Source organism: Hoplias malabaricus, chromosome 2 (assembly GCF_029633855.1).
Source record: "Hoplias malabaricus isolate fHopMal1 chromosome 2, fHopMal1.hap1, whole genome shotgun sequence".
NCBI lineage: Eukaryota > Metazoa > Chordata > Actinopteri > Characiformes > Erythrinidae > Hoplias > Hoplias malabaricus.
Window position 1 is genome coordinate 22,988,305 of NC_089801.1, and position 27,998 is coordinate 23,016,302.

The 27,998-nt window shown below is 37.2% G+C and overlaps 1 protein-coding gene across 3 annotated transcripts; it reads right to left on the minus strand.

Moving 5' to 3' along the window:
* Positions 1 to 310: 310 nt before the first annotated feature.
* On the minus strand, positions 311 to 27,964 carry LOC136682598 (flotillin-2a). 3 transcript variants are annotated; one of them, XM_066658929.1, is made up of 11 exons: positions 27,713 to 27,964; positions 20,489 to 20,570; positions 13,247 to 13,337; positions 7,073 to 7,196; positions 6,437 to 6,555; positions 5,854 to 5,967; positions 5,597 to 5,716; positions 4,898 to 5,112; positions 4,540 to 4,723; positions 4,220 to 4,369; positions 311 to 3,957 (listed from the first exon to the last, which is right to left on the minus strand). In XM_066658929.1, exons 1-11 carry the CDS (start codon positions 27,759 to 27,761, stop codon positions 3,919 to 3,921), a joined length of 1,287 nt encoding a protein of 428 aa, XP_066515026.1. In that variant the 5' UTR covers positions 27,762 to 27,964; the 3' UTR covers positions 311 to 3,918. The 3 variants fall into 3 exon arrangements, with proteins under 3 accessions (XP_066515026.1, XP_066515027.1, XP_066515028.1); XM_066658930.1 differs by lacking the exon at positions 13,247 to 13,337 and adding an exon at positions 14,401 to 14,491; XM_066658931.1 differs by lacking the exons at positions 20,489 to 20,570; positions 27,713 to 27,964 and adding an exon at positions 14,401 to 14,483.
* Between the last annotated feature and the right edge of the window lie 34 nt (positions 27,965 to 27,998).

Below are 27,998 nucleotides of genomic sequence, written 5' to 3' on the forward strand. Positions count from 1 at the left end.
GAGTTTTCCCCATTTGTGAATTTATTACAAACGTAGCTCTGTAATGGACTAGCACCCTCTCCAGGGTGTGTTAATATCCTGCGCTTAATTATGTGGGTATGCTCCAGCCCCACTGATAAGGTTCATGTGTGGTTTCAGATTGGATCCCAGTAGTCCTGTAGCAGCTTTACAGGGATGATTGGTATTCTATTTATTTACCCTCGGTGTATATTATAGACAGAAATTCAGTATGTGCAACAATGACAACTAAATCTAAACCACTTAATAGTTATATCAGTAACCAAGAGGGACACGGGTTTCCAATACACATTTATTGTTTATTATCATTAGTGATCAAACATACATTTCTACACAATGTGTTATTTTATATATTCATTACATATTTATCCTTTATATGGGAGAGGTATAGGTATACAGTAAATAACTAAAGGCAATTCACGTTTTGGTCATCTATTGCATTCTTTCTTCAGCATGAGATCTGTAAACCAGACACCACTCTGGAACCTGAACAAGAACAATGCTCCATATACAACCAGAAGGTTTTGATAAGGCAGTCAGTCAAAAAGAATGAGTTTCAGTTGATTTCACAAAAGGTTCCACAGTCTTTCTCGGTAATTCTACAGCATCTAATAACAAACGGCAGAGGGTGGATAATGACAAATGCTCATTGATTCCTAATGATGTATTAGTCCGATTTTCCCTCAGCATTTCTCAGAAATAATTAGAAAAGTGTGAAATACATGGAATGATCCCTCAACATTTTTTTCAGTAAGTGAGGAAAAAAAAACTGTACAGGTTTAAACTTATCATAGCATAATAAACTCAGATTCATAGTATTAACCCTTTATTGCATGAAAACAGCAGAAAAGCAAATGGCAGTGAAGGGGTAAAGGTGGGAGCAAGATGTCTGTCACAGATGATATGAGGTTGGAGGTTATGTATAGATCTGAGGGCAGGAGTTTGGGTGTTTTGCAACTCCAAAAAAAAATCAGTTATTACATAACTCCTATGAATGATTGTGCATAATCGAATAAAGAAAATCAGTCTTGCCAAATGGCAACAACATGCAGTAAAGGGTTAAATATCCCCACATTTATTTCGACAGAGCAGCTATATCTTGCTAAAATGAACTGAAAATCAAATCTTAATGTTCTTACATTAGTCCTTGTTCTGATTATTTTCCAGCTCCTGAAATGCTTGTTAACCCTTCAGACGCCATGTCTTTTTCCCCCTATCCTTATAAAATGTAGGTTCAGATTTGAGTGTGCAAACACAAATGAGCTACTGAGCAACACAAGTTCCTCTTGTTTCAACGGGCCTCCAGTAACAAACAATACTTAATTTCATGTTCCCATTATTGTCAATAAAAACTAGCACTTCAGAGGGTTAAGGTGGGACCTGGAATAAAACATGACTTTAGGCTGATTTAAAACACCTCTGCACCAGTGAAATGCTAAAAGCCTTATTTTACAGATGTGTGCCACATTTTGGAACCCTGGGTGCTAAATCAGTGTCTAATGTTCACAATGGAGCCTAATATTATTTAAAAAACAGACCAAACATCAATATTACAAGAACAATATTTCATCTTAACCATATACATAACTATATAGAGCAATATAATGATCAATATCCAGCAAAGACTAAAAGTTAAAAATATACAGGTCAAGGCTGTTTTTAAACTCTGTATCCTGCCCAAGCCTTGACCCAAACCCATACACGTTAAACCCTAATAACGACATAAGCATTACTGTATATGGCTGATTGAGGACTACCAGAGTTCATCTTATTCATCCCGTTCTTCCAAAACTATTCTAATCTGCACAACAAGCCAAACTCTAACTCTACATACTGATTAGTTAAGGAATAAACCTGCTGAATTGTAGTAAAAATTCCTTTGGCTATTTTGCAAACAGCTGTTATTCCTCGTGGCTGTATGAAGAGTCATGATGACATTAAGCTAGTTATAAATGTAAGTGAACAACCAAAGGAAATTCAACAATGATCGGCACAAATGACAGTGGTGTGTTTAAAAAAATTATAAAAAGATGAAAATATATAAGACACAAACAACACAACATCTTCCAAGTGAACTTCAGATTTTTGATTCAGAGTTAGAAGCATCAAGAGTGAAAGTGTGAGGAAATCCAGTGATAGACAGAAGGTGAGACACAGATGTAGATGAAAAATTCAATGTGTACATTCATATACAGAACCTTCACAAAAACACAAAACGTCAGTTTAAGAGTCTTAATTCTGTAAGAGTGGACACGTTCCAATTTTATTTGGGACTTCTCCACAGGACAGACCTTTAAGCAAACCTTACTGGTTACTGATACAGAACATGCATACCTATAATCTTGCTGCATCTTAGCTACACGTTGCATATAGTCTCAGTGGATCGCACCTTTTGCTGTGATGTATTATGTAGACCACGCAAAACAAGGACAGCAAACACTGAAATAAAACAGTAAAAGCAATTCTGGTCCTATGAGAGCATGCCTGTATTTCAATGAACCTAATGCGATGGTGAAGAAATTAAACAAGAACGTACATAACAGTTCTTCTGACTCCCTTTTTAAAAATGTAAACTGGAAGTAAAACAGACTGGGCAGGGTTCTTTATAACTTTTTCAAAACTTTCTTTAAAATTCTAAGCAAAAATTATCGTTGCTCAAAACAGAAATGGATGTGGTCTGGTAAACCCAAGTTAAATTTGATACACAGTAGTCTGAACGTCATGCCAACAACTGCATGCCACTCTGTGTAGCGTGACAAAACATATAGCTGTTCTCTACTTATGTGAACAGCATAACCACACTGCACACACTACCCATGGAGGAGTGTTAATGTATTTACAGGATACCTGTGGTTTCCTGCATGTGCAGGGGGTATTTAAACATCCTTTAAAGATAAGAGGGGAGTACAGTGTCATTTTAATATTATTTTAATGCAATGTTAACTAAGTATAAAATTGTAAGCAGAATTTTGGACACTCCTGTTTAAAAGGCATGTATTATTGATTTTCCCCTGTAGATTTAAATATGGTAAATTTAGTTCAGATGTTTCATTTACTTACTGAATTTAGCAGACTGGAAAATAAACAGTATTTAAAAATGTACTAGAAATTCTACAGTAAATTCAATGAATAAAATTGACCTCTTTTCACGAAGAAAATCAAAAGAACATTTGTTCAAACAGGGCTGTCCAAACCTTTGTATACAATTATCAACTGACTCCTATCTGTGCTCAATAAAAGCTGATGGAAATAAACTTAAGGCATGTCATTTAGACTGTCAAACACAAATCATAAATTAGAAAAAGCATGCTTATTGGCTCACTGATGCAGATAAGAGAGCAGCTAATTACTGAAATTTAGCACTGATCCATACAGGACACTTCTGTACTCTACAGTACCAAAGTAATTCAGATGGTATTATAAAAGTAATGGTTCTTGATAAGCAGCCCGAATGCTGATTCTGCTTTTTATGCACAACTATAGTTATGGCAAGAAATGGGCCCAGAGATATAAAAGCGGTAACCATCAAACCTCAAGCCACAGGAAGTGAGATAACCTGGCTCTACAGTGGAATAATGGCAGAACTGATATGTAACATATGAATTAAACAGCTTAAAAATAGGTATACTAATAAAAAAAAAAGTATGAAAACGTACACGAGTAAAAAGAATCAGATATGGCGTGGGAAGGTAAGATGGGAATATAGGAGAAACTAACCTGGGATTTACTATCTAAACACCATGCAGATGGTCTGGTCCTATGATTATAAGGCACCAGAGGTCTGGTAAAATAAAATCTCTTTCATTAGAGAGTTCTGTTTTCAAGTGTTTCTCTGTACAAAGGCAATTCCGAGTGCATTTAAACTGATGTGTGTTGCAAAGGCTGACGAGTGGAGACCCTTCAAGCTTGAGCATTGGTCATTTTCTGCAGCAAGGGGATCTGAAACATAAAAACCAGAAGATTTTGCTGACTTTTTTTTTGCCCCAGTAACATGCAAACTTATCTTTAACTCGACATGAACAGAAACATATCAATCAGGTCAGATTTAAATCTCTTCATGTTGCTATTAAATAAATAGAACGCAGTTCATTCTAAGTCCTGTTTAATGCCATTTCATGACTTTTCTAAATACTGAAGTATTTTAAATGACGCAAATGATGCAATAAATAAAAACTATTGATCCCCAGTTTATTTGCCTCACCTTTGTCAAGTCCACTCCGGTGAGGGCATTTACAGAAACGGGCAGTTCCGCCAACAAGCGATTCACTTCTCCTGTCACTCTGCTGTTCTCGCCACTAAGAATCACAATCTCATTGGTTCGGGACAAGGGTGCTGCCACTTTCCCAGCAATCTGCACAGAGACAAAGAAAAAAAGTGGTGAAAAGCTGGTTCACCTTTAAGTCTTAACTGCAGAACATTTCCCAAAACACTAAATGCAGGTGTCCCCAATAATAAAACATATTTAATATTGAAATACTGAATGTAACGACTTCAAAGCTATTATTCCAACATCTATCCTACCTTGGGCAGTGCCTCCAAGACCAGAGCGGTTTTGGCTGCTTCTCCGTACTGCTGGTAGGCCTCTGCCTTCACCCTCATCTTCTCTGCTTCAGCTTTACCCACTGCTTCAATGGAGGCAGCTTCAGCTTCTCCTATACGCCGGATCTTCTCTGCTTCTGCCTGAGCCGTGAGCACCTTCTTTACCCTGATGGAAGAGAAGAATGGAGAATTATGTCTTTCTTCTACAGTATTTCGGCCCATGCCTCTGGGAGTGGATTATGCAGTTTACTTGGAGACCATGTGCACAGCACTTCAAACTTCACCTATCACAGTATTATTTAACCATCCTTTAACTCCATTTTTACTTTCTCCCACATACTTCTGTCCTTCTGCCAGCTGCTGCATCTTGTAGGCCTCGGCTTCAGCCGGCCGCTTCACTGTAGCTATCAGCTCTTTATCAGTGCGCAGGATTTCCTTCTCCTCAATGGTGATCTGTTTTTTTCTCTGCACCACCTCAATCTCAATCTCCTCCAAACGGATCTTCTGCTGCTCTTTGGCTGCCTGCAGTTCATATGCCAGTTGAGCCTCTGCTTTCTGAGAGAGAGAGAAAGAGAGAAAAAGAGAGGCACCTTAACAATTACAAATAGAGTTGGGACGGAAGTCGGTGTACCTTGTCAAATGACGTGTGTAGTTCATTTTGTAAGTAATACAATAATATTTTTATTTATTTATATATATTTTTAAACCTAATGTAATTTAACTCCCTTATTTTATCTATTTATTGTCAGCAGTGACGTGTTCTTCCCTCTGAACAGTAGCTGTCATGAGTCAAAGTACGTGCAACATACGTTTCATAAAACAGCTCATCTTTATATGAAACAAAGACTTCTACTTATTATCAATGATTACTATTAATTGTCTAGTGAATACCATTAAACACTACTGATTCAATGAGCACTCGTTAATTAAAGAAGCATACATTTAATAATTTCCCTTCACAGTGAATAACCAGCCTGTCTCACACCAGAAACTGCAGCAGACACAGCTTTAAATATTCGATAATATAAAATTAAAATACCTTTGCATTAACTTCCTGGTTAAAAGAGGCTTTCTGCATCTCCAGCTCACGTTTGGAGTCAGCCATCTTAGTGTCTGCCAAGAACTTAACATCCATCATTTCTTTCTTGCATTCTGCCTCCTACAAAGGGAAAGACAAAGCAGACAATCAGTTAAACTTGATGTACATAAAGTGTAAACAGATAACATGGTTAAGTAAAAAAAAATATGATTAAGTCATTTGTAACACTGGTAGCAACTACATTTTTACACACACACCCTAATTCCAGCATCTCTCTCTGCTTCAGCCACTCCAATATCTGCATCTCTCTGCACGGCTGCCGTCTGTGTCTTCCCCAATGAGCTCAGGTAATCCACTTTATCATAGACATCCTGTATGTAGAAAAAAAAAACAGTGGCCCTCAGATACCAAGTGGCTAATTAATTACTGAAATGTGGTACACCGAGGTGTAAACATGTGCTTTTTATTTAAAAAACAACCACCGCAAAAATCAGTATTTGTGCTGTTAACCAACATCTCAGTTTTTTCCTGTTCAAATTTTTCTTCATCAATTAAACACACGGGTTGTGCTTTAAACTGCATGAAAAAAGTATTTGTTGTTGCTGGTAAAGTTATCTTTATTTTGTACAGCAACAAAATACCATGTTTTGCTATCTATTATAATTACAAACAGTTACTGTAATGTTAAAAAAAAAAAACTACGTAAAATTGCATTAAATACACATTTATCAGATTGTAACTTGACTGCTGATACAACACACTTACTAATTTTCTATATTAAACTAAATTATAACCATTTTAAGCTTCCTTATATAGTAGTTCTGGCTGCATACTAGTCACCTTAATAGTGAAGCTGAGGATCTCAATGCCCATTCTGCCCACATCCGGAGCAGCCACCTCTCTCACCAGACTGGCAAACTGGTCTCTGTCCTGATAAATCTGCTCCACTGTCAGAGTGCCTACAAATACAGGGCTGAGGTCAGCGATGAAGTCATCAGCACAGATCACAAACTGTCCGAAGGTAATTGTATAAGACATTACAGATATTACGACAGCTCTTTACACATTGTTATTAATACAAAACAGTAGATCTATAATTACAATGCCAACAATGTTACCATCTGAATGTGAAATCTGAATGTGAAATCTGGTTCCTATCTCATTTAAACTTGCACTTTGACTACCCACATATTAGATGTACTTGTACCCTCTTTCTGCAGACCTTCTAGAAGCTATTCTGCTGGGGATAGGGAAAGCAGAAATATTATTATTTAATTTAATAAAATTAAGTATTCTTCTGGTCAACTGTTAAGTTCTTGCTCATGTTTGTAAAATGTTGGGTGAGCTGCTAGTGAGCAATGAGTACGTGTATGTTAAACAACTGATTTAAATGGACTCAATATACTTCAGAATCATTCCGTGTGAACGGGTCTAAGAAAGTGCCTGTTTAAATGTGAATGTATGGTGCTTACTCACCCAGAATGGAGCGTAGATGACCTTCAAGTGTCTGCAAGACCACCCCTTTAATCTCCAACACCGACTTACCAAGGAACTGCTCACAGGCAAGAGACAGCAACTCCTTATCTGTCATTACCTTAACCTGGCATGACACATACAAACACAAGTTAATAAACTAACAGAAATACTGTAACCTATTCCTATTCCTAGGCATTCATCCATAAGAAATACCAAAACCACCACTGTCTAAAGTAAATATTCTACTAAATGTACAGGATACTGCATTCAAATACAAGAGATTCTACATTACTTTCATTTTCCTGCTCTTTCATCCAAACCCCCAGAAGGAAAAGAAGACATTCAATGGAAGTTAATGGACGTTGTAAAGCACACCTAGCATTTTTAAATGATAGCGAAATATATAAAAACTGCGAGTGATGATATGCAACACTCCATTCTAAAGTGCTTCAAGGCTGACATGGGGAAGCAGTGGCATCTATATAATCGTGTCTTCTAAGCTTTTTCCATTCATTCCTCCTCTTATATTCAGGTTACTGGAGGCTATTTTCGTAATCAGTCTACAAGTAATGTTCTCCTTCCAGCTTATGTTTGTGTTTACTTGTAGAAGCAGCTGCTGTACATTAGCAGAAACTCGATCTGCAGAAGGAATAAGTGGGGCAGCTGTGAGGTTTCCCTAGACAGAGATTTCCCTGAAGCATTTCATTTTGCTACTGCCCTAAAACTGAGAATAATAAAAAAAAAAAGTTATAGGCTACATCCTCTTCATATTTAGAACTGGAAGAATGCCCCAAAATCTTTGCAAAGTTTTCAAAGATATAATGTAACAAGGGGATAAACAACTCCACATGTTAGTATTAAAATGGAGCCAAAAAGAGAGAAAACCCTACATTTTTGATATCTATAGAAACTGTAGGGCTTTGTAAAGGTTTGTCCAATCAACTTTTCAGGGTGGAGGCCTTAAAACAACAGAAAAAAGTGTTTCCCCCAGGTTACACTGGCCTCATTCTGAGGACCCAAAGCAGAATTGCAGCAATTAGCAAGAGTTCAAGGAATGTGCAAGTTTCTAAATCAACAGTATATTCCACAAAGCCGAGTGAAACGGCCTGCATCTCAGCTGGATGAGTTTAAGCACAGCACACTCATTAAGAATTGAATTCACATTACTAGTTTCTTTAAATCAGAGTGATGACAAAACAATTAATCCAACTTAAGGTGCTTGATTGTATAAAAGTATAAACAAAACATTTTTTATCAATTATTTAATATTTGTAAAGAAAGTAACCAAACTCTTGTATAAACCTGATGGTGTACATTTGTTTATCCCACTTTATATTGCACTTTACTTATAGGTAAAGCATTCATATGATATAAATAGAGCAGATGGTTGATCTTGCTCCTGGCTGCTGTGAAATGGAAAGAGAGTGAGCTGGTCTTTCAGGAACAGAGACAGAGTGCAAGGGAGCAAGAGATGGGGATGGAAAGACAGAACGAAAGAGAGGAAGACAGACAGAGAACATGTGTGTCCATGTGTGAGAGAGAGAGATCATGAGAATTTACTATAACATCAGGCTTCAGTGAGAAGCTGCTGGTTTGCACTGATATGGCACATAATGCTGGGGTTGTGCATTCTCTCCGATGGTTGTGCACTTGCGCTAGGTTAAATAGAGAAATGAGTGGGCAGTCAACACTGCACTGAATCTACTAAATGAGCACATAAGGGTGGTGAGAACCACACAAAATAAGTATGGAAGATAAGGAAGAAATATATGGGATATGAAATATTACCTCGATTTCAAGATTTTAACCAATAGCTTGTTACAGCCAGAGCAAAACCTCACATCTCCAAAAGTGCAAATTTACATCAGGACAAATACATTCTCATCTTATCTTACAATCCGATGTTTCTGTGCATTACATTTGTCTATATATCAGTGCTCACATGACCAATGAAAGATGGTATTCTTGAATTATTAGATGTATTCGTATTCTTGAATAATTAGAGACAATGGCACAAATGGAGACGCAATGTTTTGTCCCAACCAAAGACATATATTTATGTACTGTTGTACAGTGAGGTAGAAATATGATACACATAATAGACACTAATAGAAAAGTGTATTATGGCATGATTTATCATAATAACAATAACATATCATCATAATGCACATGCCTAATATAAAAAATGAATGACAGTGACAGAACCTCAAATGACTCCCAATATATATAAGCAAAAGGGTAATGATGTTGCAATAGAACAGCAATCCAAAACCAAAGGTCCAGTTGAGAATCAAGAACAGGTGCATGAGTTTTTGGGAAAGGTCAGATACATGTCTTGTGAGAAAAAAAAATCTAATGTAATATTTGGAAAACTTATGTATTACATTTTATATAGATACACTTATTTTCTTATAAATAGGTAGACACAGCTAAGATTATTTGAAACAGTAGTATACACATTTAAATACCAAATATGTCTTAAAATACACACACCACGCATGACAAAATCTAACTTTAACAGATGATGCATCTAGAGATTGTCAAAGTGTGGTTATTAAAGTGATGATATGCCTGCTTTGGAAATGTGTTGCTCTTAAACACATGTCCTGTGGGGAGTCATTTGGGTTTCAGCTGATCACTCGCTTGTGTCTTTAGGAGCTGCTCAACCGGTCATCAGACTGGACATTACTGCATACTGCCTACAGGGGGAGCAACAGCCAAGCTCACATTCTCTTACAGCTGCATGCATCTACAACACAACTGCCCCACCCCCATCACTACAAACACCATCAGTCCCACGACATGCTCAGACAAAAGGAGGAGAGGGCAATAACAAACAGAACAAAGGAGGGGGAGGGGAATGGCAAACGAAATAAGGTTAAAGGAAATGATTTCAACTCAAAGAGAAAAGTGTCCCATGACTTTGCGGCTCTTTTGGCCTCCTGGTTTTTCTCTAAGTATATACCTACTAAATGGTCAGCTTGACTGGTTACTGCCTAGTGTTTCGTTTTTTGTAATATTAATTATTGTTACTGGTTACAGTTTTGGGACAATATGTTTGATCAGTGCTATCACTTGCTGTTAGTGGTGACTGTCCTGGCTCACTTTAATTGGCCAGTGTTGTTGTTATTGGTCTGATTTCTTTGGTTACAGTTATAATTCACTCAATTTGGTCAGTACTACTGGTCACTGTTATTAGTCAGCACTCCTGGATTTACGCATCAAAATGCTCATTAAATTATCCACTCACATTTTTTGCATGAATCCTGCAGTGGAAAAAGTTTATTCTTTAATGGAAGACAAAATCATTAAGTTACACTTTGGTAACCAAGTGCTCTGGGTTTTACCAGCTGCTTGGCCATGAGGTGGGACTTTTCCCATAACACCCTGAAACATGACCCCTATGCTGATAGTATGTATAAAATAGAAAGAGATCATCTGACTAATGCCTATGATTCCACTTGCATCGCAAGGTAACGGGGGAGCTCCACTGTCCGGGAAACACTAATGCTGTCATTAGGACACTGCCAGGAAGCCTATAAACTCAGACAGACAGATCCTTGGTCTCCATAGAAACACCAAGGCCTTGCTTCAGCCTTGTCCAATCAGGGGTGGGTATTATTATGGCCGTGTTTCTTCGAGTTACAATGGCTTTATTGTGAGGACCATCAGCAGAGATCAGGATCACTGCAGATAGGTGGCAGTTGAAGAGTTTACTAAACATGAATTCTGGACCCGAGAACAGTCCCTGAACAGAAATATGAGTTTAGAATGTGCGCCAAAATGTACACAATTTTACCCATCACTGCATCTGTATCAATATTTATTGGCTAATGTGGCTAATTAACATTGTGATAGCTTCATTCCTGATCATGCTCAAGTTAAATAATCTTACGTACACACTATATAGGAAAGGCCTGTGGACACTTGCTCATTCAAAATCTGAAGTACCAATAAGTAATTTGTCACAATTTTGCTGCGTTTAATACTCAATGTTGGAGCATTTCCGTGGGGATTTAATGGACTTCAGCCAAAAGAACATTAAGAATGTCAGGTACTGATGTGGACTTTTTAGATTTCTTCTGCTAATAGTATATATGTAAAAGACATAGGAAAACATATAGGACAGAGCTCCATCACTAAATTTAACTGCTCCACAGCAAAGAATTTTTAAAATTCATCCATACTCCATACGCTTGGCATTGAGCATGGAGATTAAATTTCATGTGCATCTCATTTCATGATTTTCTATGGAGATTATACAAGCTGTGTGCAAACTAACAAACATCTGTGTGAGAAATGTGTGTAATCAGGCATCTACAAATCTTGGACAAATAAAATACATTATACATTGTTCTAGGAGGATGCGGTAAAATGTGAGGAAATTTTATTTGGGCCAAAGTAGTTTTGAGCTGAACATTGTACAAAGACATTTTATTTCAGTATCTTCTATATGTGTGCACCTTTTTGCAAATTTTAACATTCACTGTCCTTTGCCCTTGAATCTATAGTTTACCTTTCTATATTTACATCTTTTTATGTTTGCATATTTTATTTTATATTTATATCTTATTTTGTAGGATCCAGTTGCTTAGGTCTGTGTTGCATTTATAGTTAATCTATACTCCTGAATATTACAATGTGCCCATGTCTAGGGAAAAAGCAGGTACTTTACTATATTCTGTGTATTTTGAATATCCTTATTATGTGAATTTCTACAATATTCTTGCACTTGTTACTGGATGATTCTTTTTCTTTAGGATCAATAAAGTTAAAAATTGAGTAAGTAATTATGTATGTAAAACCAGCCAATAAATAGCCAAATATGAGGCATATGTTTGGTTCTCTGAGGGGTCAAATCCATTCCTGCGAAATTTTAAGATTTGACTGGATTCAAACTAAGGTTAAAATGATTTGTCTAACAAAGAAATCCTGCTTCATGTGTTCCAGAACACTCAATTTGTTATGACGCTGAAGGACACAACTCTCCATAGATGTAAGGAGTAAGCATTTTTAACTTGAGTAACCAGTTTATCACGTTATGAAGCTCTATTTACTTAGTTCTCATTTTTCTGTTATCAACAGTGGAGTTAAAAATACCCTATGACCCTAAGTTCATTTGAGCTATTGGGGAACATGAAGGGAATTGCCTTGCAGAACATTTTTATATAATTAATTACAAAAACACCCTAAAGACTGCCAGTTTCAAGAAGAGCCTCAAGAAGTAACTCTGTAACTGACTGTAAAATTCAGTGCTTTCTGACAGTGAAATCAGCTGCATATCTGTTTATGTCTCTGGTGACAGTTTAGTTCTGCAGGGGACAGAAAGTCTCAGCTTGGTATAAATAAGCAAAGTTTGTGTTTGAAAGTCTTGGCACATAAACAACTCAACAATAAAACAAACTGACATTAATGCATTAGGATCCCAGATAAATAAAAAAATCAGTGATTATAAAGAGTCTATGGGTAGTCTGATCTCATACTGCCTTGTAAACTGGAAAGATCTTTAGAATAACCAAAGAAGGGAGAACTTTTCTGACAGACCTGCTGAACTAATCAAAATATGAAAAAAAAAACAGGCCCTCACTTAAATCTCAAAATCATAAGAACTGACACAAAACCAGTGGTTTCTCCATCATCGTTCAGTTAATCACTACCTGTCTCATCTATAATGTGCGTGTTTGTGCAGGAAAATGTCTCAGTTCTTGAACTAATTGAAAATAAATTATTTAAAACTTTATAGGGCACTTTCCAGAGATGGATTATGTCCAGTCCTGTACTATCTCCTACTTTCACAGCCCCAAATGCTGTGTGGTCCAGGACTAAGCTTAGTCACTGTGTGCGAAATCACCCCTATGGCTTTTAAGTAATAATGTCTGCTGGCTTAGCAGATGATAGTGGACATAGCATCAGACCAAGTCAGGAGTTTGTCCAATCAGAACAGAACAGAGGAAGAATGAGTGGCAAGCTGACCAATCAGAAAGAAGTAGTGAAAGACCTTCACTCAAACTTGAACAAATTTGGTATTGTGTGGACTGCTTGGCAGGAATTATAAAAAGGTGGAGCAGGGGAAGATGTGTAAAAGCGAAACAGGGAGAAAAAAGCGGTCAAGAAGGGTGCGGGTGCGGGGTTGAAGACGTCCGGGACGAGCTGGAAGAGGTGAGATGATTTTACCTGTGCCACCCCTGTGACTGTAAGAGCCACACCCTCGGCTGTCTCAACATCCTCGCACTTGGGCTGCAGGGTCATAATCTCTAGGGTTATCCTGTTGGGAGACGCAAAGAAAGGGAAGAACAAAACGAAAAAAAAGTTTGGCTATGGTCTAAGGGAAGGAATGGAGGGGACAGAAGGAAGAAAAGGAAGGAAAACAGATAAAAGGAACACAAATAAAACAAACACAAATTTGGCGGTATAAAGTTTACAACAAAAAACAACAATAAAAACGCAGTCATTCACTCCAGACAGATGATCCAAGTGCACTGACTGTAAACTCTGGTAGAGGTGCAAGTGCTCTTAACAGCAAATTACAGAATACAAATACAGATGCACTGATATATAACAGCTCGGGTTTATCACCATATGGTGGCCAATAGTGACATAAGTAACCAACCATTTTTTTTGGTAAATGTTAGTTTAATATTAATTGGACACTGCTACAAACAGGACGCTAAATTATGAGGTTGGAAAAATCAGCGACCATATTTCATTTAAATGTTTTCCAATAAAAAACAGCCATTAACTGAAACACTCATTTTCATGATGTGGTGAAAAGCAAGAAATATATTAAAGAGAAACTGAACTAAAAGAAGTGTGGTCTCTAGCTATTGATCCAGCAAAATGATGTGTGTAATATATTGGCCACTGACATTGTGCATCCGTAGTTTTGTATCAAACTGTACAAACCAATAGTCAGTCACAGTTTATTTCACCCATATAAAAATGTCTAAACAAGCAAAAATGACCACCAAAGTCCTTCGGCCAGTGCACAGGGAAGTTTGGCAATTAGATGAGCTGCAATGATGGTTGCAGCCAAAGCCAAAAGCAAGTTAATGACAGCTGACTCTCTCTCCCCTTCACTGCAGAGGAAGACAAACAGATAAAAACAACACTCTTTGTAGATAACAGTGTGTGTGTGTGTTAGAGAGAGAGAGAGAGAGAGTTCACGTAGGCATAGACCAAGCAGAAACAGACAGCATACATTTGAAAAAGCGAACGAATCTCAGAAACCAACCTCGCCTCATTTCATCTCCTGCAGACCTGCCTATAGTATTTAGCCTTGAGTCAGTTAGTCTGTTGGTTTTTGCCTTGCTTGATCTGGGTTGCATTACCTGAGCCACCCCTGTCACGTCCAGGGGGACACCCTCCGAAGTCTCGATATTTTCGCAGCGACACAGGATGGTCATTACTTCCAGAGAAAGTCTATGCAGGCAGGCAGGCAGGCAGGGAAAGGCAGGGAGGAAGGGGTAACAGGAGAGGCAGGACAGTACAATATTATCAAAGCATTAAACAGAATCATTTTAGGCTGAGGGGGTATAATGGGTTAGTTTTGGAAAGTGAGACTCCAGCCACACTATGCATCTCCATAAAACTATAATCTCTCTCCCTAAAACAGTCATGAAAACTAACTAAAGTGTGACTGTAACAACACAGCAAAACAACATAATCACATCACTTATTAAACCAAATTACGATGCCCAAGCATCCAACAACACATTTAACAGTGCAGAGCAAAACTGCTACAACTTGGACAATTACAGCACCGCATTATCATCCATTATAATAATATATGGTCAAAAAAATAACACATAATAAAATAAACAGTGAAACAGTAGTGCAACAGTGCCTGTCAACAACCAAAAGCAATTCAGTCCTCAGCATGCCATCACCACACACACAACCAAACACACCTTCACAACTGAAAGAAATTTCTCAGGACACACACATTAACAACTGATAACGGCAGCTCCCTCATATGCTGCAGCTTCCAGACTGAAAACTAATAAATCTACAGGCCTTAACTTAGTAAGGCTTGTTGGAGCCAAGCTGCATCAACAGATAGAATGCAGGTTGAGATCCAGCTTTGTCATTGGTCAGTATCTCACATTGACTAGCATCAGCATGATCACAAGTAAAAGCTGAGCTAGCATGAAAATGTTCAGTAACAACTCAACAAATGTCAGAATTTATTAGTTATTTTGTGTGTTCTATACTACGTAACAGATTGAAAACTTAATGATTAGCCAGTTTGGGCTTGCAGGAGTCTTCAGGCCACCCTTAAGCGAGTCTGAAAGAACATTTATTACTGATTAAGTGTAATGATGTAGATTAGTACATCAGTAACCAGTAGCATCAGTAGGACTGTAACAGTATACACCCAGTGTATAGTGTAACCGTGGCGACAGCACCACAATAAGTGAACGTGCACAAGGTTACAGTTTCAAGAACAACGGGTTAATCACTATCATTTCAAATCAAAAACAGCAGCTACTCTCACACCGATCAAGGGTCATTTCACATCAAATAAAAATGGCAGGACACCACACCACATATAAACAGTGGTAAAGTGGGTATGCCTGGGTAATAAAGTAGCATCCTCAACAGGGAAAGGGATGAAGCAGTTACAGATTGCATGTTGGCAATCACTGGGTGCACAGCAGGAACACACCATTGATAGGGTGGCAGTCCATCACAGGACATGAAGTTAACACATTTGGCCAAAATGTATTGTTAAATACTCATTAAGGTATGCAGAAATACAAGTGGCACTGGCAGTGATAAATCTGGGGAAAAAAACCCTGTCATATATATTATTCAAAAACACCTATAAATATTTAAACAGTATATAAGATTTGATATTTTTGCTCCTGGGCTCCCCATGCACTCCCCAGTGTGTAATTCACTTTTACACCACTGTCCTGAAATCGAGGCGGAGAGGAGTGGTTTCCTACATGTCCCCGAAAGTTATGAAGTGCATCTTCTGAAACTACAGAGCAACAACAGAGGCCCTATTCTCCCTATTACAGATCAGTGGAATGTCACAATAATTATGAAGCTGTAAATTTAAGGGAACAATGCTATCCAGTGTTGCTTACATATCTCAGATTACAGGCCATTATTTAATATCAAAATCAATGTTGAAGATGAGAATTTGTTTTTGTTTTTTTGAAGAACATGGTGATAGGGTATCAGTGACAGGATAGCCAAGGATATGCAAAACTGTTAGTGCTGGATATCTGCGTTAATGCTGTAGCTCAGCAATAGCTCCACAACAGTGGAAGAGTAACAAACATTTCAAACATACTAGCTATTTATAATTTTTAATTTAACATTTTTTCTGAAGGTACATTATCTGAAAACATCAACTAAAATGACCAGCTGCTTTTAAACCCGTTTTAGACGTAGAATCATGTTAATAAATAATAATAAACACTAATAAATGTGTTGTAAAATAAAACCGCTATTCTACACAACTAGAAGATGACATTACATTCATCCCCATATTTTTTGACAATGTTAAATTCACACACATCACCATAACTGTCCCTGAGAACAATACTGCTTAAGTCCCAAACATCCACTGTGGACAACTGTTCTAGAGCCTGGTCTGTTCATATCTGCTACAGCCAACAGCAAAGACCTACGCCCAGTCTCTACCAGCCCTACTCCATCTTCACTAATTAGATCAGCGTGACACAAACAGCAGCCACTCAGCAGATTGCTTCTCGGGGGCAGGGAGATGGAGGAAGGAAAGGGCTCTCTGTCCCACACAAACAAATAGCCCTCAGCAGCTCTCCACAACCAGCAACAATCTCAGTCTTACAGACTCTTCATTCTGCTGCGGCACCATAAAGACTCACCAGATGTCATTCACAAATATGTCAAACACTACCAAGGCACGCGACTCTTCCCATCAGCTGTTCTCAATGGAAAATTCCTGGAAAAGGTCTGCAGCAGTGCTGGGCAAGACTGACAACATCCAATATTACAATCTCTAAGTTTGTAAAAAAATTAATGACTTAATTCTCACTGAGCTTAACTAAAATTTGCCCTACAAATCAGACATGTTTTGACAGGACTGCTTTGTTTTCTTCTCTTCAAAATATACCAAATTGAACCTTACACACTGCTGTAATCATTAATCAGACAGACACATACTGCTTTGTTTTCATTGAAGTTGAACTCTTCTTTCAAATCACTCTGAATGCCATACTGTAAGCTCTGAGTTTTTAAACTGTCTACAAATACTAAGGATGTCCCAGTCTGATCTAAATGATCTGTGTCACACCTTGAGACATCTCAGACATAACTTAAAGTCAAGCCGATATTCAAACAAGGAACCTTTTTATCTCTGTTGGTGTGTCAGATCATTTCAGGTACAATCCATTATAGCATTTCATTTAAAGTACAAAAGTCTTACTTCTTTGTGATAATTAATCAAAGTGTAGTAAGTCTTTCTTCCTGTAAAATGCTTTTTTGATGAGTGTTTATATCAGTGAGAACATGCAGCCATGGGAAAATCTCATTACCCCATAATCTCACTATTTCTAAACACCTGATTGCAACAGCCAATCAAATCTCAAAAGATAAAATAATGTCCCATGGTCCCAGCCACGTTACTTCATGTCCAGATGTCCTATTTCACACAGAAATACATTAAGAATGAGAAATGCTTCCCAATTTCAGTTTCATGGTGAGTGGTCAACTTCTGGCACTGTTGTAGCTATCAAAGCGATTCAAATATCTGCAGCCTGGAGCTACTTCACAAGGAAAATATTTTATACGCCCAGCACCACTGTTTCATCTGCATTTAATTAATCTTATATAAAAATGTAGGCACGTGGCAATTACACATTTTAAAAGAACTTCTGCAGTGGCATTCCACAAAAACGAATACCCAAATATAAAAAAAAACTATCACAAAATCATTCTATTTTACAGAGTTTCTAGAGTATATATATATATATATATATATATATATATATATATAAATATATATATATATATATAATAAAAAATAAACACATGGTTCTACAACAAGGTTCTTTAGTAAAGGAAATGGTTTTATTTAGAACTCTGAATACTGAAAAAGCTTTTGCATGATTAAAGAGTTCTTTGATTCATGAAAGGATTCTTCAGATGGATGGAGAATGTGCTGCAGATGGTTCTATTTAGTACAGTTTAGAAAAGGGTTCCTCTGTTGTCACAATGTCAAACTTGTTAAAGTAGAGGAACCAGCAGTTTTGGTGCCATATAGAACCTTTTTATAAAAAGGGGCTAAAAAGAACAGTCTATGACACATTCTCTATCCATCTGAAGAACCCTTTCATGATGCAATGAACCCGTTAATCACGCAAAAGTTCTTCAAGTGTTCAGGGACCTATACAGAACCATATTCTTTAATAAAGGACCCTTGTAGAACCATCACTTTTTGGGTGTGCATAGTAATATACACCTAAAAAAAAATCTGCTGATACTCTAGACTAAAGTACTCGATCAGACTGGGGCACATAACAAAAACTGAACTGAAACATGCCTGATTAATTTTGCCTCTTGTTATGTTTAGCAACCAAAATATATATTTCATTTAAGTGTTTAGAGAATGTATTTTTGAAAATTAGGCTGTTCAATGCACATTAATGCCATGGGTGAACAGGGCCTAAGTAAATCGGTATTGATCTACAAATATCCATGCCCAGCACCGCAATACAGAAATCCTCTAACCCCAAGATGCTTCTCTGCCGTCACTCTCCATCTCACAACTAACTTCTAACACATTCCATTGTGAAATATTTCAGCACAGTGAAACAAAAGCTCCTTTTCATCAAACCATAAGCTCAGAATCCCAGCAAACATGTCAGAGAGCAAGAGAGACAGAAACAGAGATGAGGGTGAGTCAAACATAGAGCAAGACACAGGTTAGCACAGCACACCCAGAGGAAAACGTTTAACAGGCATTTAGAGAAACTTTTCAGATTGAGCACCCAGCAAACAAACAAACAAATAAAAAACTTCTGCTGTGACATTGTCTAGAAAATGGTCTTTCCTAAAGAACATTTGAAGTGCACTTAAAGCACCATTTTAGGGGATATGTAAGAGACATTCACTGATCCCTGGTCAGCAACTTTACCCTAAGAACTCGTATCTTAATTTGTGTTTGGCTTCTGATAAGCCTTAAACATTACACGGAACTACATAAATGAAGTGAATCATTAACGTAAAAAACATAAAAAGAATAAAGATTAAATATTATTTTCGTATTAGATTTTAGAAACAAAATATTACTGCTATTAAAATATCAGTTGGTAAATATATTCTCTTGAATTTACTGCACTATATTACTCCCTTTCAGCACCGACAACCAGAAGTTTAAGGCCTTGGCCCATATTCATGTTCTCAGTGTAGGAACACTGCCCTGAGTTTAGTTTATGTCTTTTACACAATCCTTTAAAATGGCTCTTCAAGGTAGTGATCCTATATAAAACCATGAACACACAAAGGACCATTATAATGCATGAAGGGTCCTCTCCTGGGGCAAGAGGCTAGTCCAATTAACCAAATAAAGCTGCAGTCACACTAGAAATTTGCAATGAGTTGCCAAATATATCCTTTAATAGGATTACATCATCAAATAAGAAACTGGGCAATTAGATTTCTTGTTTTTAATGTCTGTTGTGATTTCATGATATAAAAACCTGAGGGAGCTTTGGATATTCAGGTGTTATTTAAAACTCATATATATATATATATATATATATATATATATAAAATTTACATCTTTACAACAATCTAATGTGACAGGGCTTTAATTAGACCTTGCATTAGACCTTGCAGCATTATTAATAGTGTTTGTTTTTCCACACTCTGGTGAGTGTGAGAGTGCGGTGTGTGTGTGTGTGTGTGTGTCTGTAGGAAGAGCAGTGAGCTGATATGCTGATGAAGTTTGTGTATACACTGTCTGTAGGGGTCTGGATTAGTTCCAGTACTCAAACTTTTCACACCTAAACTAAGGGCTATTTCAGAGCTAGCTGCTAGACCTGGGTATGGATCAAAATGTTCTGATACCAACACCAACATTAACAAAAAGAAAATAGCAGCTCATGCATTTTTAACAAAATGTATTTTATACCTATTAATAAGTTTTTTAAACTTTCTTGTAACTGTTCTTATTGGTTTACTGACTCTGCTATGATCTACTACTTAGGTAATAAGTAATGACGTATTGATTTAACTTTTTGATAGTCTGTAGTATTTCTGGAGTAAATAATTCAGTCGGTACCATGATACCCAGCCCTACAAGCTGCTCTATAACATTAGTCTCAACTAATGCCTCAGTGATGAGTAAGGAAACCATTTCTGAGTGAACTATACAGTTCAAAGAGTGATTAATACTGTTCAGTATTAATAAAAATGACTTACTTTTGTATGTCTGTGAGGAGCCACCACGCCCAGGCCCATCCCCCTACTGTGTAGGTCTTCTGATCAGAGCCACAGCAGCCACCTACAGAAAAACAAGACCAAATGTAAACACAATAAACAAGCATACCATCAAATAATTGAACATCGCAGGAAAAGCTCCTTAATTCAGCACAGTTCCACCTCTCCACAGCCAAACGCAGAGGGGCTTTTTACCTCTAGGTGATGTGTGGCATTGCGAATGGCAACTTTATGTATATGTGCAGCTGGGAAAGCAATCCATTTAATTTTAAAATTGAAAATATATCCACAATGGGTACATCTCATAGTAACTTTTCACTTTTAGAGTTGCAAATAAATGAATAGCAAAATGTTTCTACTATTAAACATGTCAGATTTTCCTTATTTTCCTATGGCATTGTTCAACGTGTTACGCATCTGTTTTCTAATTTAACAACAAGAGTAGTGCTGGGCAGTATACCGGTTCGCACCAAAACTGACTTTTATCTTTATATTAATTTTTCATACACCGGCAACACCAGTTTAAGAAGTCTAACTATGTGTGAAACGTAATGCGGTGGTATATTGTTTCACAGGGGACGTTTTTCATTGGTGCACAGCTAAACACGCATGGAACAGAGCGTGAGTATTAATGCAGTTGTTGAGCACGGTGAAAATGGACAGGGGAAGTTCTGAACCAGAAGTTGTACCACACATTGAAATAAAAGATGACGACCCAGAAGAACTTTTGCAGAAAATAAAAGAGCCGTGTCTGTTGTCTGGAGGTACATTGGGTTTAAAAGGTGGGACGTGGACCAAACAAACACTTACTGCTAATGCCGTTGAGCTAAAGTATAAATAGTGTTCATACTGGGAGTTGCACATTGTTGCTATTTATGATTGTTTTTATTATTTATTTGTTTAAATATTGTTGTTTAATGAAGATATTTGGGTCTTCTTCAGTGCAATACAACCATTGAGACGCAGCCCTGGCTACTTTATATCTAAATACCTCTTATTTGTTTTAATATGTAAATTAATAAAAGTAAATTTTTCCCAAAAAAAAAAAAAAAAAAAAAAAAAAATTTATTTACTTATTTTTGTACAATGTACAATTCAATGAAACCAATATAATATTGAAAAATACCATGATATAGAATTTTGGTCATACTGCAACACTAAACCAGAGTATGATTATGTGCTGTTCAGACGCCATTCATCCTCAGACTTTTTTCAAGCTCAGCAAAGCCACAAGCACGAAACCACCTTCACTCTTCCCCTCCTCCTACACACTGGCTCTTATGATTTCAGTTACATACTAGCTTTAAAACCTGTATACTTCAAATTATATAATGTTTCTACTGAGAATTAATTAAAAACATTATGTATGTATTTACATTTCTGTCATTAAAAAAAAAATAACTATCCACCTAAACTTTTAAAATTTATAAATGTAGCCTAACATTGAATCATTTTACATAGCTCAGATAACCCACCACACAGCAAATTTTTCTTAAACTGTATATAATCAAATGTCAACCTGCTTGTGGACAGACTTGTTTTGGAGTAAAAAGAAAATACCTCGCGACCCTTCCCCGTGTGAATATTTGTTTTATGCAAATGAAAGTTGTTTTTTTATAAACAATGCGGTACTGTGGCTGTGTTCTTGTACGACCTACTTTCAGAAGTTGATGTGGTTCTGAAATGAAGACCAAGTGTTCAGAAGCTGAGGGAGGCCTGGAGGAGGGGTGCTAAGGTGTTTTTTTTTTGGTGGCTTTTCAGAGCTTAAAAAATTGAAAGTGAATTGTGTGTGTGAAATTGTGTTTGCAAAGCATGTTGTTTTGGTCATATCTGTGAGGTAAACTGGATATTTACTTCATATATAACTATATTCTAATACTTATATTTAGACCCTTCAAATGAACTGATCACATACCTGAAGATATATTCATTCTCACATTACTACCACAGGAAAAAAAAAAATATCACACACAATTCACTCAATTGACTGGGTTGTTTGTTTGTGCTCAGCATATTCAATGATTAAGTGCACACATTCCTGAAACACACAGGATTTCTCAAGCTATACTATCATCTTTGACCTTTCCAAACACCCACAGATGTTTAGCAACTGCCTGAGATCATCTGATGCCAGTGAATACAATGAAGCGTCCTGTGATTATGTAGATGCACTCATGTGACCACTGCTGAAAGTAACTGGAACAACTTCTCCACTAGGATGTAATGCATTTGTTCCTGTTCAGAACTCCAACTTTATTAACTGTCAATGCCAACCACATCCTTATTTGTTGAAAAGCATCTCTGGCTGAGTATAAAACCACAGGCTTTGTTCCTACACTGCAGGTTAGAGAGAATATCATTCGTGGAATTTCCCCTTTTTGTTTTACTACACGCTGGATAAAATTATGATTTGAGAAACAAGTAAATTGCCACATGAGCAAAGAAGCAGGTCTCCAAGTGTTTCTTTACTTGTAGTTTGGTTTCCTAGATCCAGAACGAACAAGAAAAACGACACATTCTTACAGTTTAGTCCCGGTTTGCTTAGTGTTCACTTTTGCCCCTTTCACACATGAACACTGGAGAACTTCTAGAGAAACTCCAGAGTATCTGGTCTGGAGATGTCCCAGAGTGGTCGTTTACACATGCAGCGCACAGTGGAAGATTTTCTGCATCAGGCGCGCTCTCGCAGAGGGAGACTGGATTTACGATCCAAACAAACAAAAAAAAGTAACGACACCTTACTGGGCTTGTTGTACTTATCATGGAGGCGTGTATCTGGTAGTATTTTTCACAACTGGAAACACAACAAGAAGTGGTAAAATGGATAAAGGAGCCAAACCTGTTCATTTTGAGATTTCACATCCTGTGCTTGGTTTGTTTCGATGTCTTTGGTTCATATTATGTTCATACTTAAAACAAGCCACACTAGAATTCTTCTACAAATGCACTGAGACCCACATGCCCTGGTGATCCGGTCCACTTTTCTGGTGTGCACCAGTGTCCAAAAGGAAACATTTACTCAAATGAAATGCACTAACAGAGAAATTACACAAGGTTTCATTTTAATCAAACCAAAGCATAGAACAAGTATCAACAAACCCTAAGGTTTCATTCAGGTAGCAGACATTTGATTTTTCAACATATCTGATTTGCACAGGACATATTTCCTGCAGGTTAATGGCAAAAAGCCATTAAAAAGATATATTTCAAATATAATTCCAACCAGAACAATTTATATGTTTCGAAACTACTAAACCACTTCTTCCATGTCTAAACAGGCATTCTCCAAGATCTCCTTCCAGTAAATAAACAAACAATCCAACCAAAATCACATGCTCTTTCAGCTTCTCTTTTTCTCACACACACAACTTATCACTGAGTCTCCACAGACACATTCTCAGCTGTCAGACATTCAGCAGCACTCTGACACGAGGCCCCACACAGACAAAAATAATGTGGTATAGTGTAACACTAGCTTATCTACCAATTAAAATCCTTTTATTTTTTTTGACCAGCTGCCAGTGAGCTGGAGAACTGACGACCAGCTGATCTGATTTACTACAGCAGACGATGGATGAAGACACAGACTCTGAAATAACTGCATAATTTACACAACTTTTTGAGTAAATATAAAATAACAAATTTTCATCCCATCACACTCAAAAGGGTTGGGCTGATATTTTCAATAATATTTATAGAGATATGAATGGATAAATACTTGGTAGCAATGGATATTACATTCCAGATATCACCATGAATATCAGGAGAGAAAGAATGTTTAAGGAATCCTAACAAGAATATTTCCTTGATGTTACATGGGTTTTACAAGAGTGTAAATCTTGTTCAGAACAATATTTTAAAATCCAACAGAATATAAACTTAACACATAAAATGCACATCCATCAGTATCTTTAATAATATTTCATGTATCAGACATAAAACTATCATAATGTTTAGGTCCCTCAGGCAACACTGTCTGATTATTTCCTCCTATATAATTCCCTCTATAAAAATGTCCTTTTAGAGATCATGAGAAAGCTCCAGAATCCTTTTAAGCATGCTCCAGATACACAGGCAACACTGCGGCCTACCGCCGAACTAACATTACTTCAGTATTTCAATACATCTAAACCAGAAGGTATAATGTAAACATGCAGATCAACACCCTAATTTGAGATTACAGCTGGTCTGGAGCCAAAGGGGGAGGGAAACTGCCTTTGGGGCTCGACAAGAGCCCTCTGTGGTGCTTGGCTTTCTACTCCATTTCATCTCAGTAAAAGTGACAGTGGACTACAAAAGACAAACATACAATTTACTCTCCAACTCCCATGTTTGTCAAGACCAGCATTACGGCTTGGAACAAGATCATACAAGATAAGGCTTCCTGTACTGTGCAGACTAAATAAATAAATAAATATTTACACCTACTCCACATCTTTCTAAAGTTTTTCTTTTAGTGCGTTTGCTTGTTTCCAGACTTGTTTGAAAGTGTGCTATTTTTAAATCTCAAGTGCTACAATATTTATTATATCCTACTTTATTAAATGTTGTCTTGAAAACCTTTAAGATTGAAAGTTGAACCTAGCTCCCTGGTCCCAAGCCTGAAACCAAAATAGATCTATTGGTCTCCTTGAGAAAACAGCTTAATTAATATAAATAACCCCATTTCAATCACCATTGTGTTCATGGTGAGAAAATCACAACTGGGTATTTCACCAAATCATTACAGTTTATCTTTCCATTTATGATAATAATAATAATAATAATAATAATTGGTTGACTGCATATTTAACACACAGGGGAGACTTACCCACCGACTTAAAGCTTTCCAGATTTGAAAACTACAGTGATTAATACTTACAACTTGATGATAACACACTATTGAAATGACTGTGCTTCAGTGAAATAAGCGCTCACTGCTTGTGCATCCCAAAGACTAAGCTTCATTGGCTCTGAAGTCTAAGTGCTCAGCAATCCCATCATCCTTATGACAATATATAAAAGCTCTGCTGGATGAGAATATATTACACATTGCTCTTTCAGAAAGAGTGATGGGCCAGGTCTGTTACTACAGTGACAATGATAATTCCACAGATATTCATAATCCATGTTATAGATGTGCAAATGTGTCTAGAAAGAAATAGAGCTATAGATTCAGTACAATACCAATCTAAGAAATATCTGATACCACTCATCAGTGGAGAGATGCAAACCCCCAAAAGAGACATTTTACACTTGAGCAGGTAGCATAAGTGACCATCAAGTATATATTATTATACTGAACTCAGTGTAAATACAGGAAACTAAAAATGTACAGCGCATGACTGTGTCGTAACATCCTGATCGTGATATCTGATGAAATCCCCCTGAAGTAAGAGTAAGATCCCTGGAGACTGTGTTGCATGACTGGATTCTAAAGTAAATAGTACAATAAGTCCACTTTCACTGTATAACGGCAGAAAACATGAGAAAGTTTTTCTAATACACTTCAGAAATCAAGCCGTTCAGCTAAATGGAGGAAGGCAAAATATTCATTGAACATTCCATATTTGTGCTGCATGTGTTATATATAGTTCATGAAAGGGTCCTTTTAAGGTCAGGACCTATATCTGAATATAGTTTTTGACTGCCTTGGCAGGTGTGTTACTAGTATAACTACTGCTCATAAATCTGAAAGCAGAAATACTGTCTTCCCTTAGAAAAATCATGTACAAATTAAGCTCAGAACTATATGATTTTATATTGCTGCTCATATTAAATATAAGATATTATTATTCCTCTTTATCCCCAAATGCCTCCCTAGTTACAAAACGTTTGCTGACTTCATGCTAGATCAGTATGGACCAAGCCAAACCGACAAACAATTCCAAAGCTGAGCCAGTAGCTTCTTTTAAACATTAAAACCATAACAAAAAGTTGTTCTAGGAGATAATCCATTTAGTAATGCTATAATCATTACTTCAGTAGAATTTGATTCTCCAATACTCCATGTTGTCCAACATATGTTGAGCTCTATCACTCCACTGGACACATTACTGCTTCTCAACCCACTGCTGGTGCCATTACACCCCACAAGCAAACGCACTCAGCATTGTGACCATAAGCTCATCTGCAGCTGCTTCATCAAATTTAATTTCCTGATTTTAAAATAAGATTATAAAAGCTGTGTGTCTGTGTCCAGACAGGGGGCACATTAAATAAGATGGACTTACTCAGTTTAAGGTGAGTCCATAAACTACTTGACATAGTGCACACGCTTGTAGGAAGAATGTGATAGTGGTAGTAGTATTATTATTGTCAATTTTGCACATGTATAGGACAAAGAGAGGATTGAAATTACGTTACTCTCCTCCCCCAGTTACGCTGCTCTCCTCCTAGACCTAGTTGCAAAATTGGTATTTCCCAGTATTTCCAAATCCTAATGATCTTTTCACAACTATTTTATGCAAACAATCCCAAATCTATAGCTTCACAGATGAATGAACAGTTGAAAGTTGTGGCGTGGCCCTAATTCTACCTTCTCTGACCATTGAAGAACAGGCTGAAACGGGGCTAAAATGTATGCAGAGCAACAGTTTGACTACAGTCTGTAATTGTAAAAACTAGAAAGTGCTCATATATGGCCAGTAGTTTTCAAACATTGTGTATATTAAACTAAAGTGTAGGGATAGGTTTTAAATCGAATCTTTAACGACAAATTCTACTAAATCAAAAAAAGGTGAACATTTTTTTTCAGGGGCCCAACATTCCTCCCAGCGCCACCGTGTGTAGCATTAGAGACAGTCTCGGAAATAAGGATTTAGAGTAAAAACCCTCGTAACGGCAGTGTGATGAAATTAAACGTAGCTGTAATTCGCTGTGGTCGTTATTTTAGTGTCTAAAAGCTGTAAAACAATCAACATATTACATGTAAACAAGAGCGAATAGCCACAACAGCTACCAACAGTTACTACTGAAAACGAATTAGGACCAGGTTGACTTCTTTTTGGAATTTTCCATTCCACCTTAAATGGCGCTTCATTTGCAACGGTTCTGCCGCACCATTTAAGGTGGAGCAGTCAAGACCAATAAGACGCGGTTGAATAAAAAAAAACACAGACGCCAGAAGAGTCAAAATTCCGTACCAATGAACGTTAAACAGCAATGTTCAACCAAATAATGTTACGTATTCGTTAATAACAATAAAAACAATAACGTTACTGTTACCTGATACGACCAGGGCTTCGTTTGGTCCCACCGTGTAACAGTTTCCCATTTTTTTAATTTGTTGTTCCGACTACTAAAGGAGATAATATCCAAAACACCTTCAAAACAGGCCTCTTTCGGAGAGAAAAAAAAATCACGACTCAGAAACAGGCTACAACATAAAAACTAGCGAAGTAAACAGGTACGCGAAACCTCTCTGTGTTCAGTCGCCTAGCACACTGCGCTGAGACCCGCCCATCAGCGGAGAAAATGTCCGCTAGAGGGCAACCGCCACACACGCACTGTT

Excerpts from the sequence above, each read along its gene's own strand:
- LOC136682598 (XM_066658929.1), bottom strand. The coding sequence starts at position 27,761 with ATGGGAAACTGTTACACGGTGGGACCAAACGAAGCCCTGGTCGTATCA. Across the intron at positions 13,338-20,488 it reads CTCCTCACAGACATACAAAA|GATAACCCTAGAGATTATGA; the intron begins GTAAGTCATTTT and ends GTCTCCCAACAG. Across the intron at positions 4,724-4,897 it reads CAGCTGGCAGAAGGACAGAA|GGTAAAGAAGGTGCTCACGG; the intron begins GTATGTGGGAGA and ends CTCTTCCATCAG.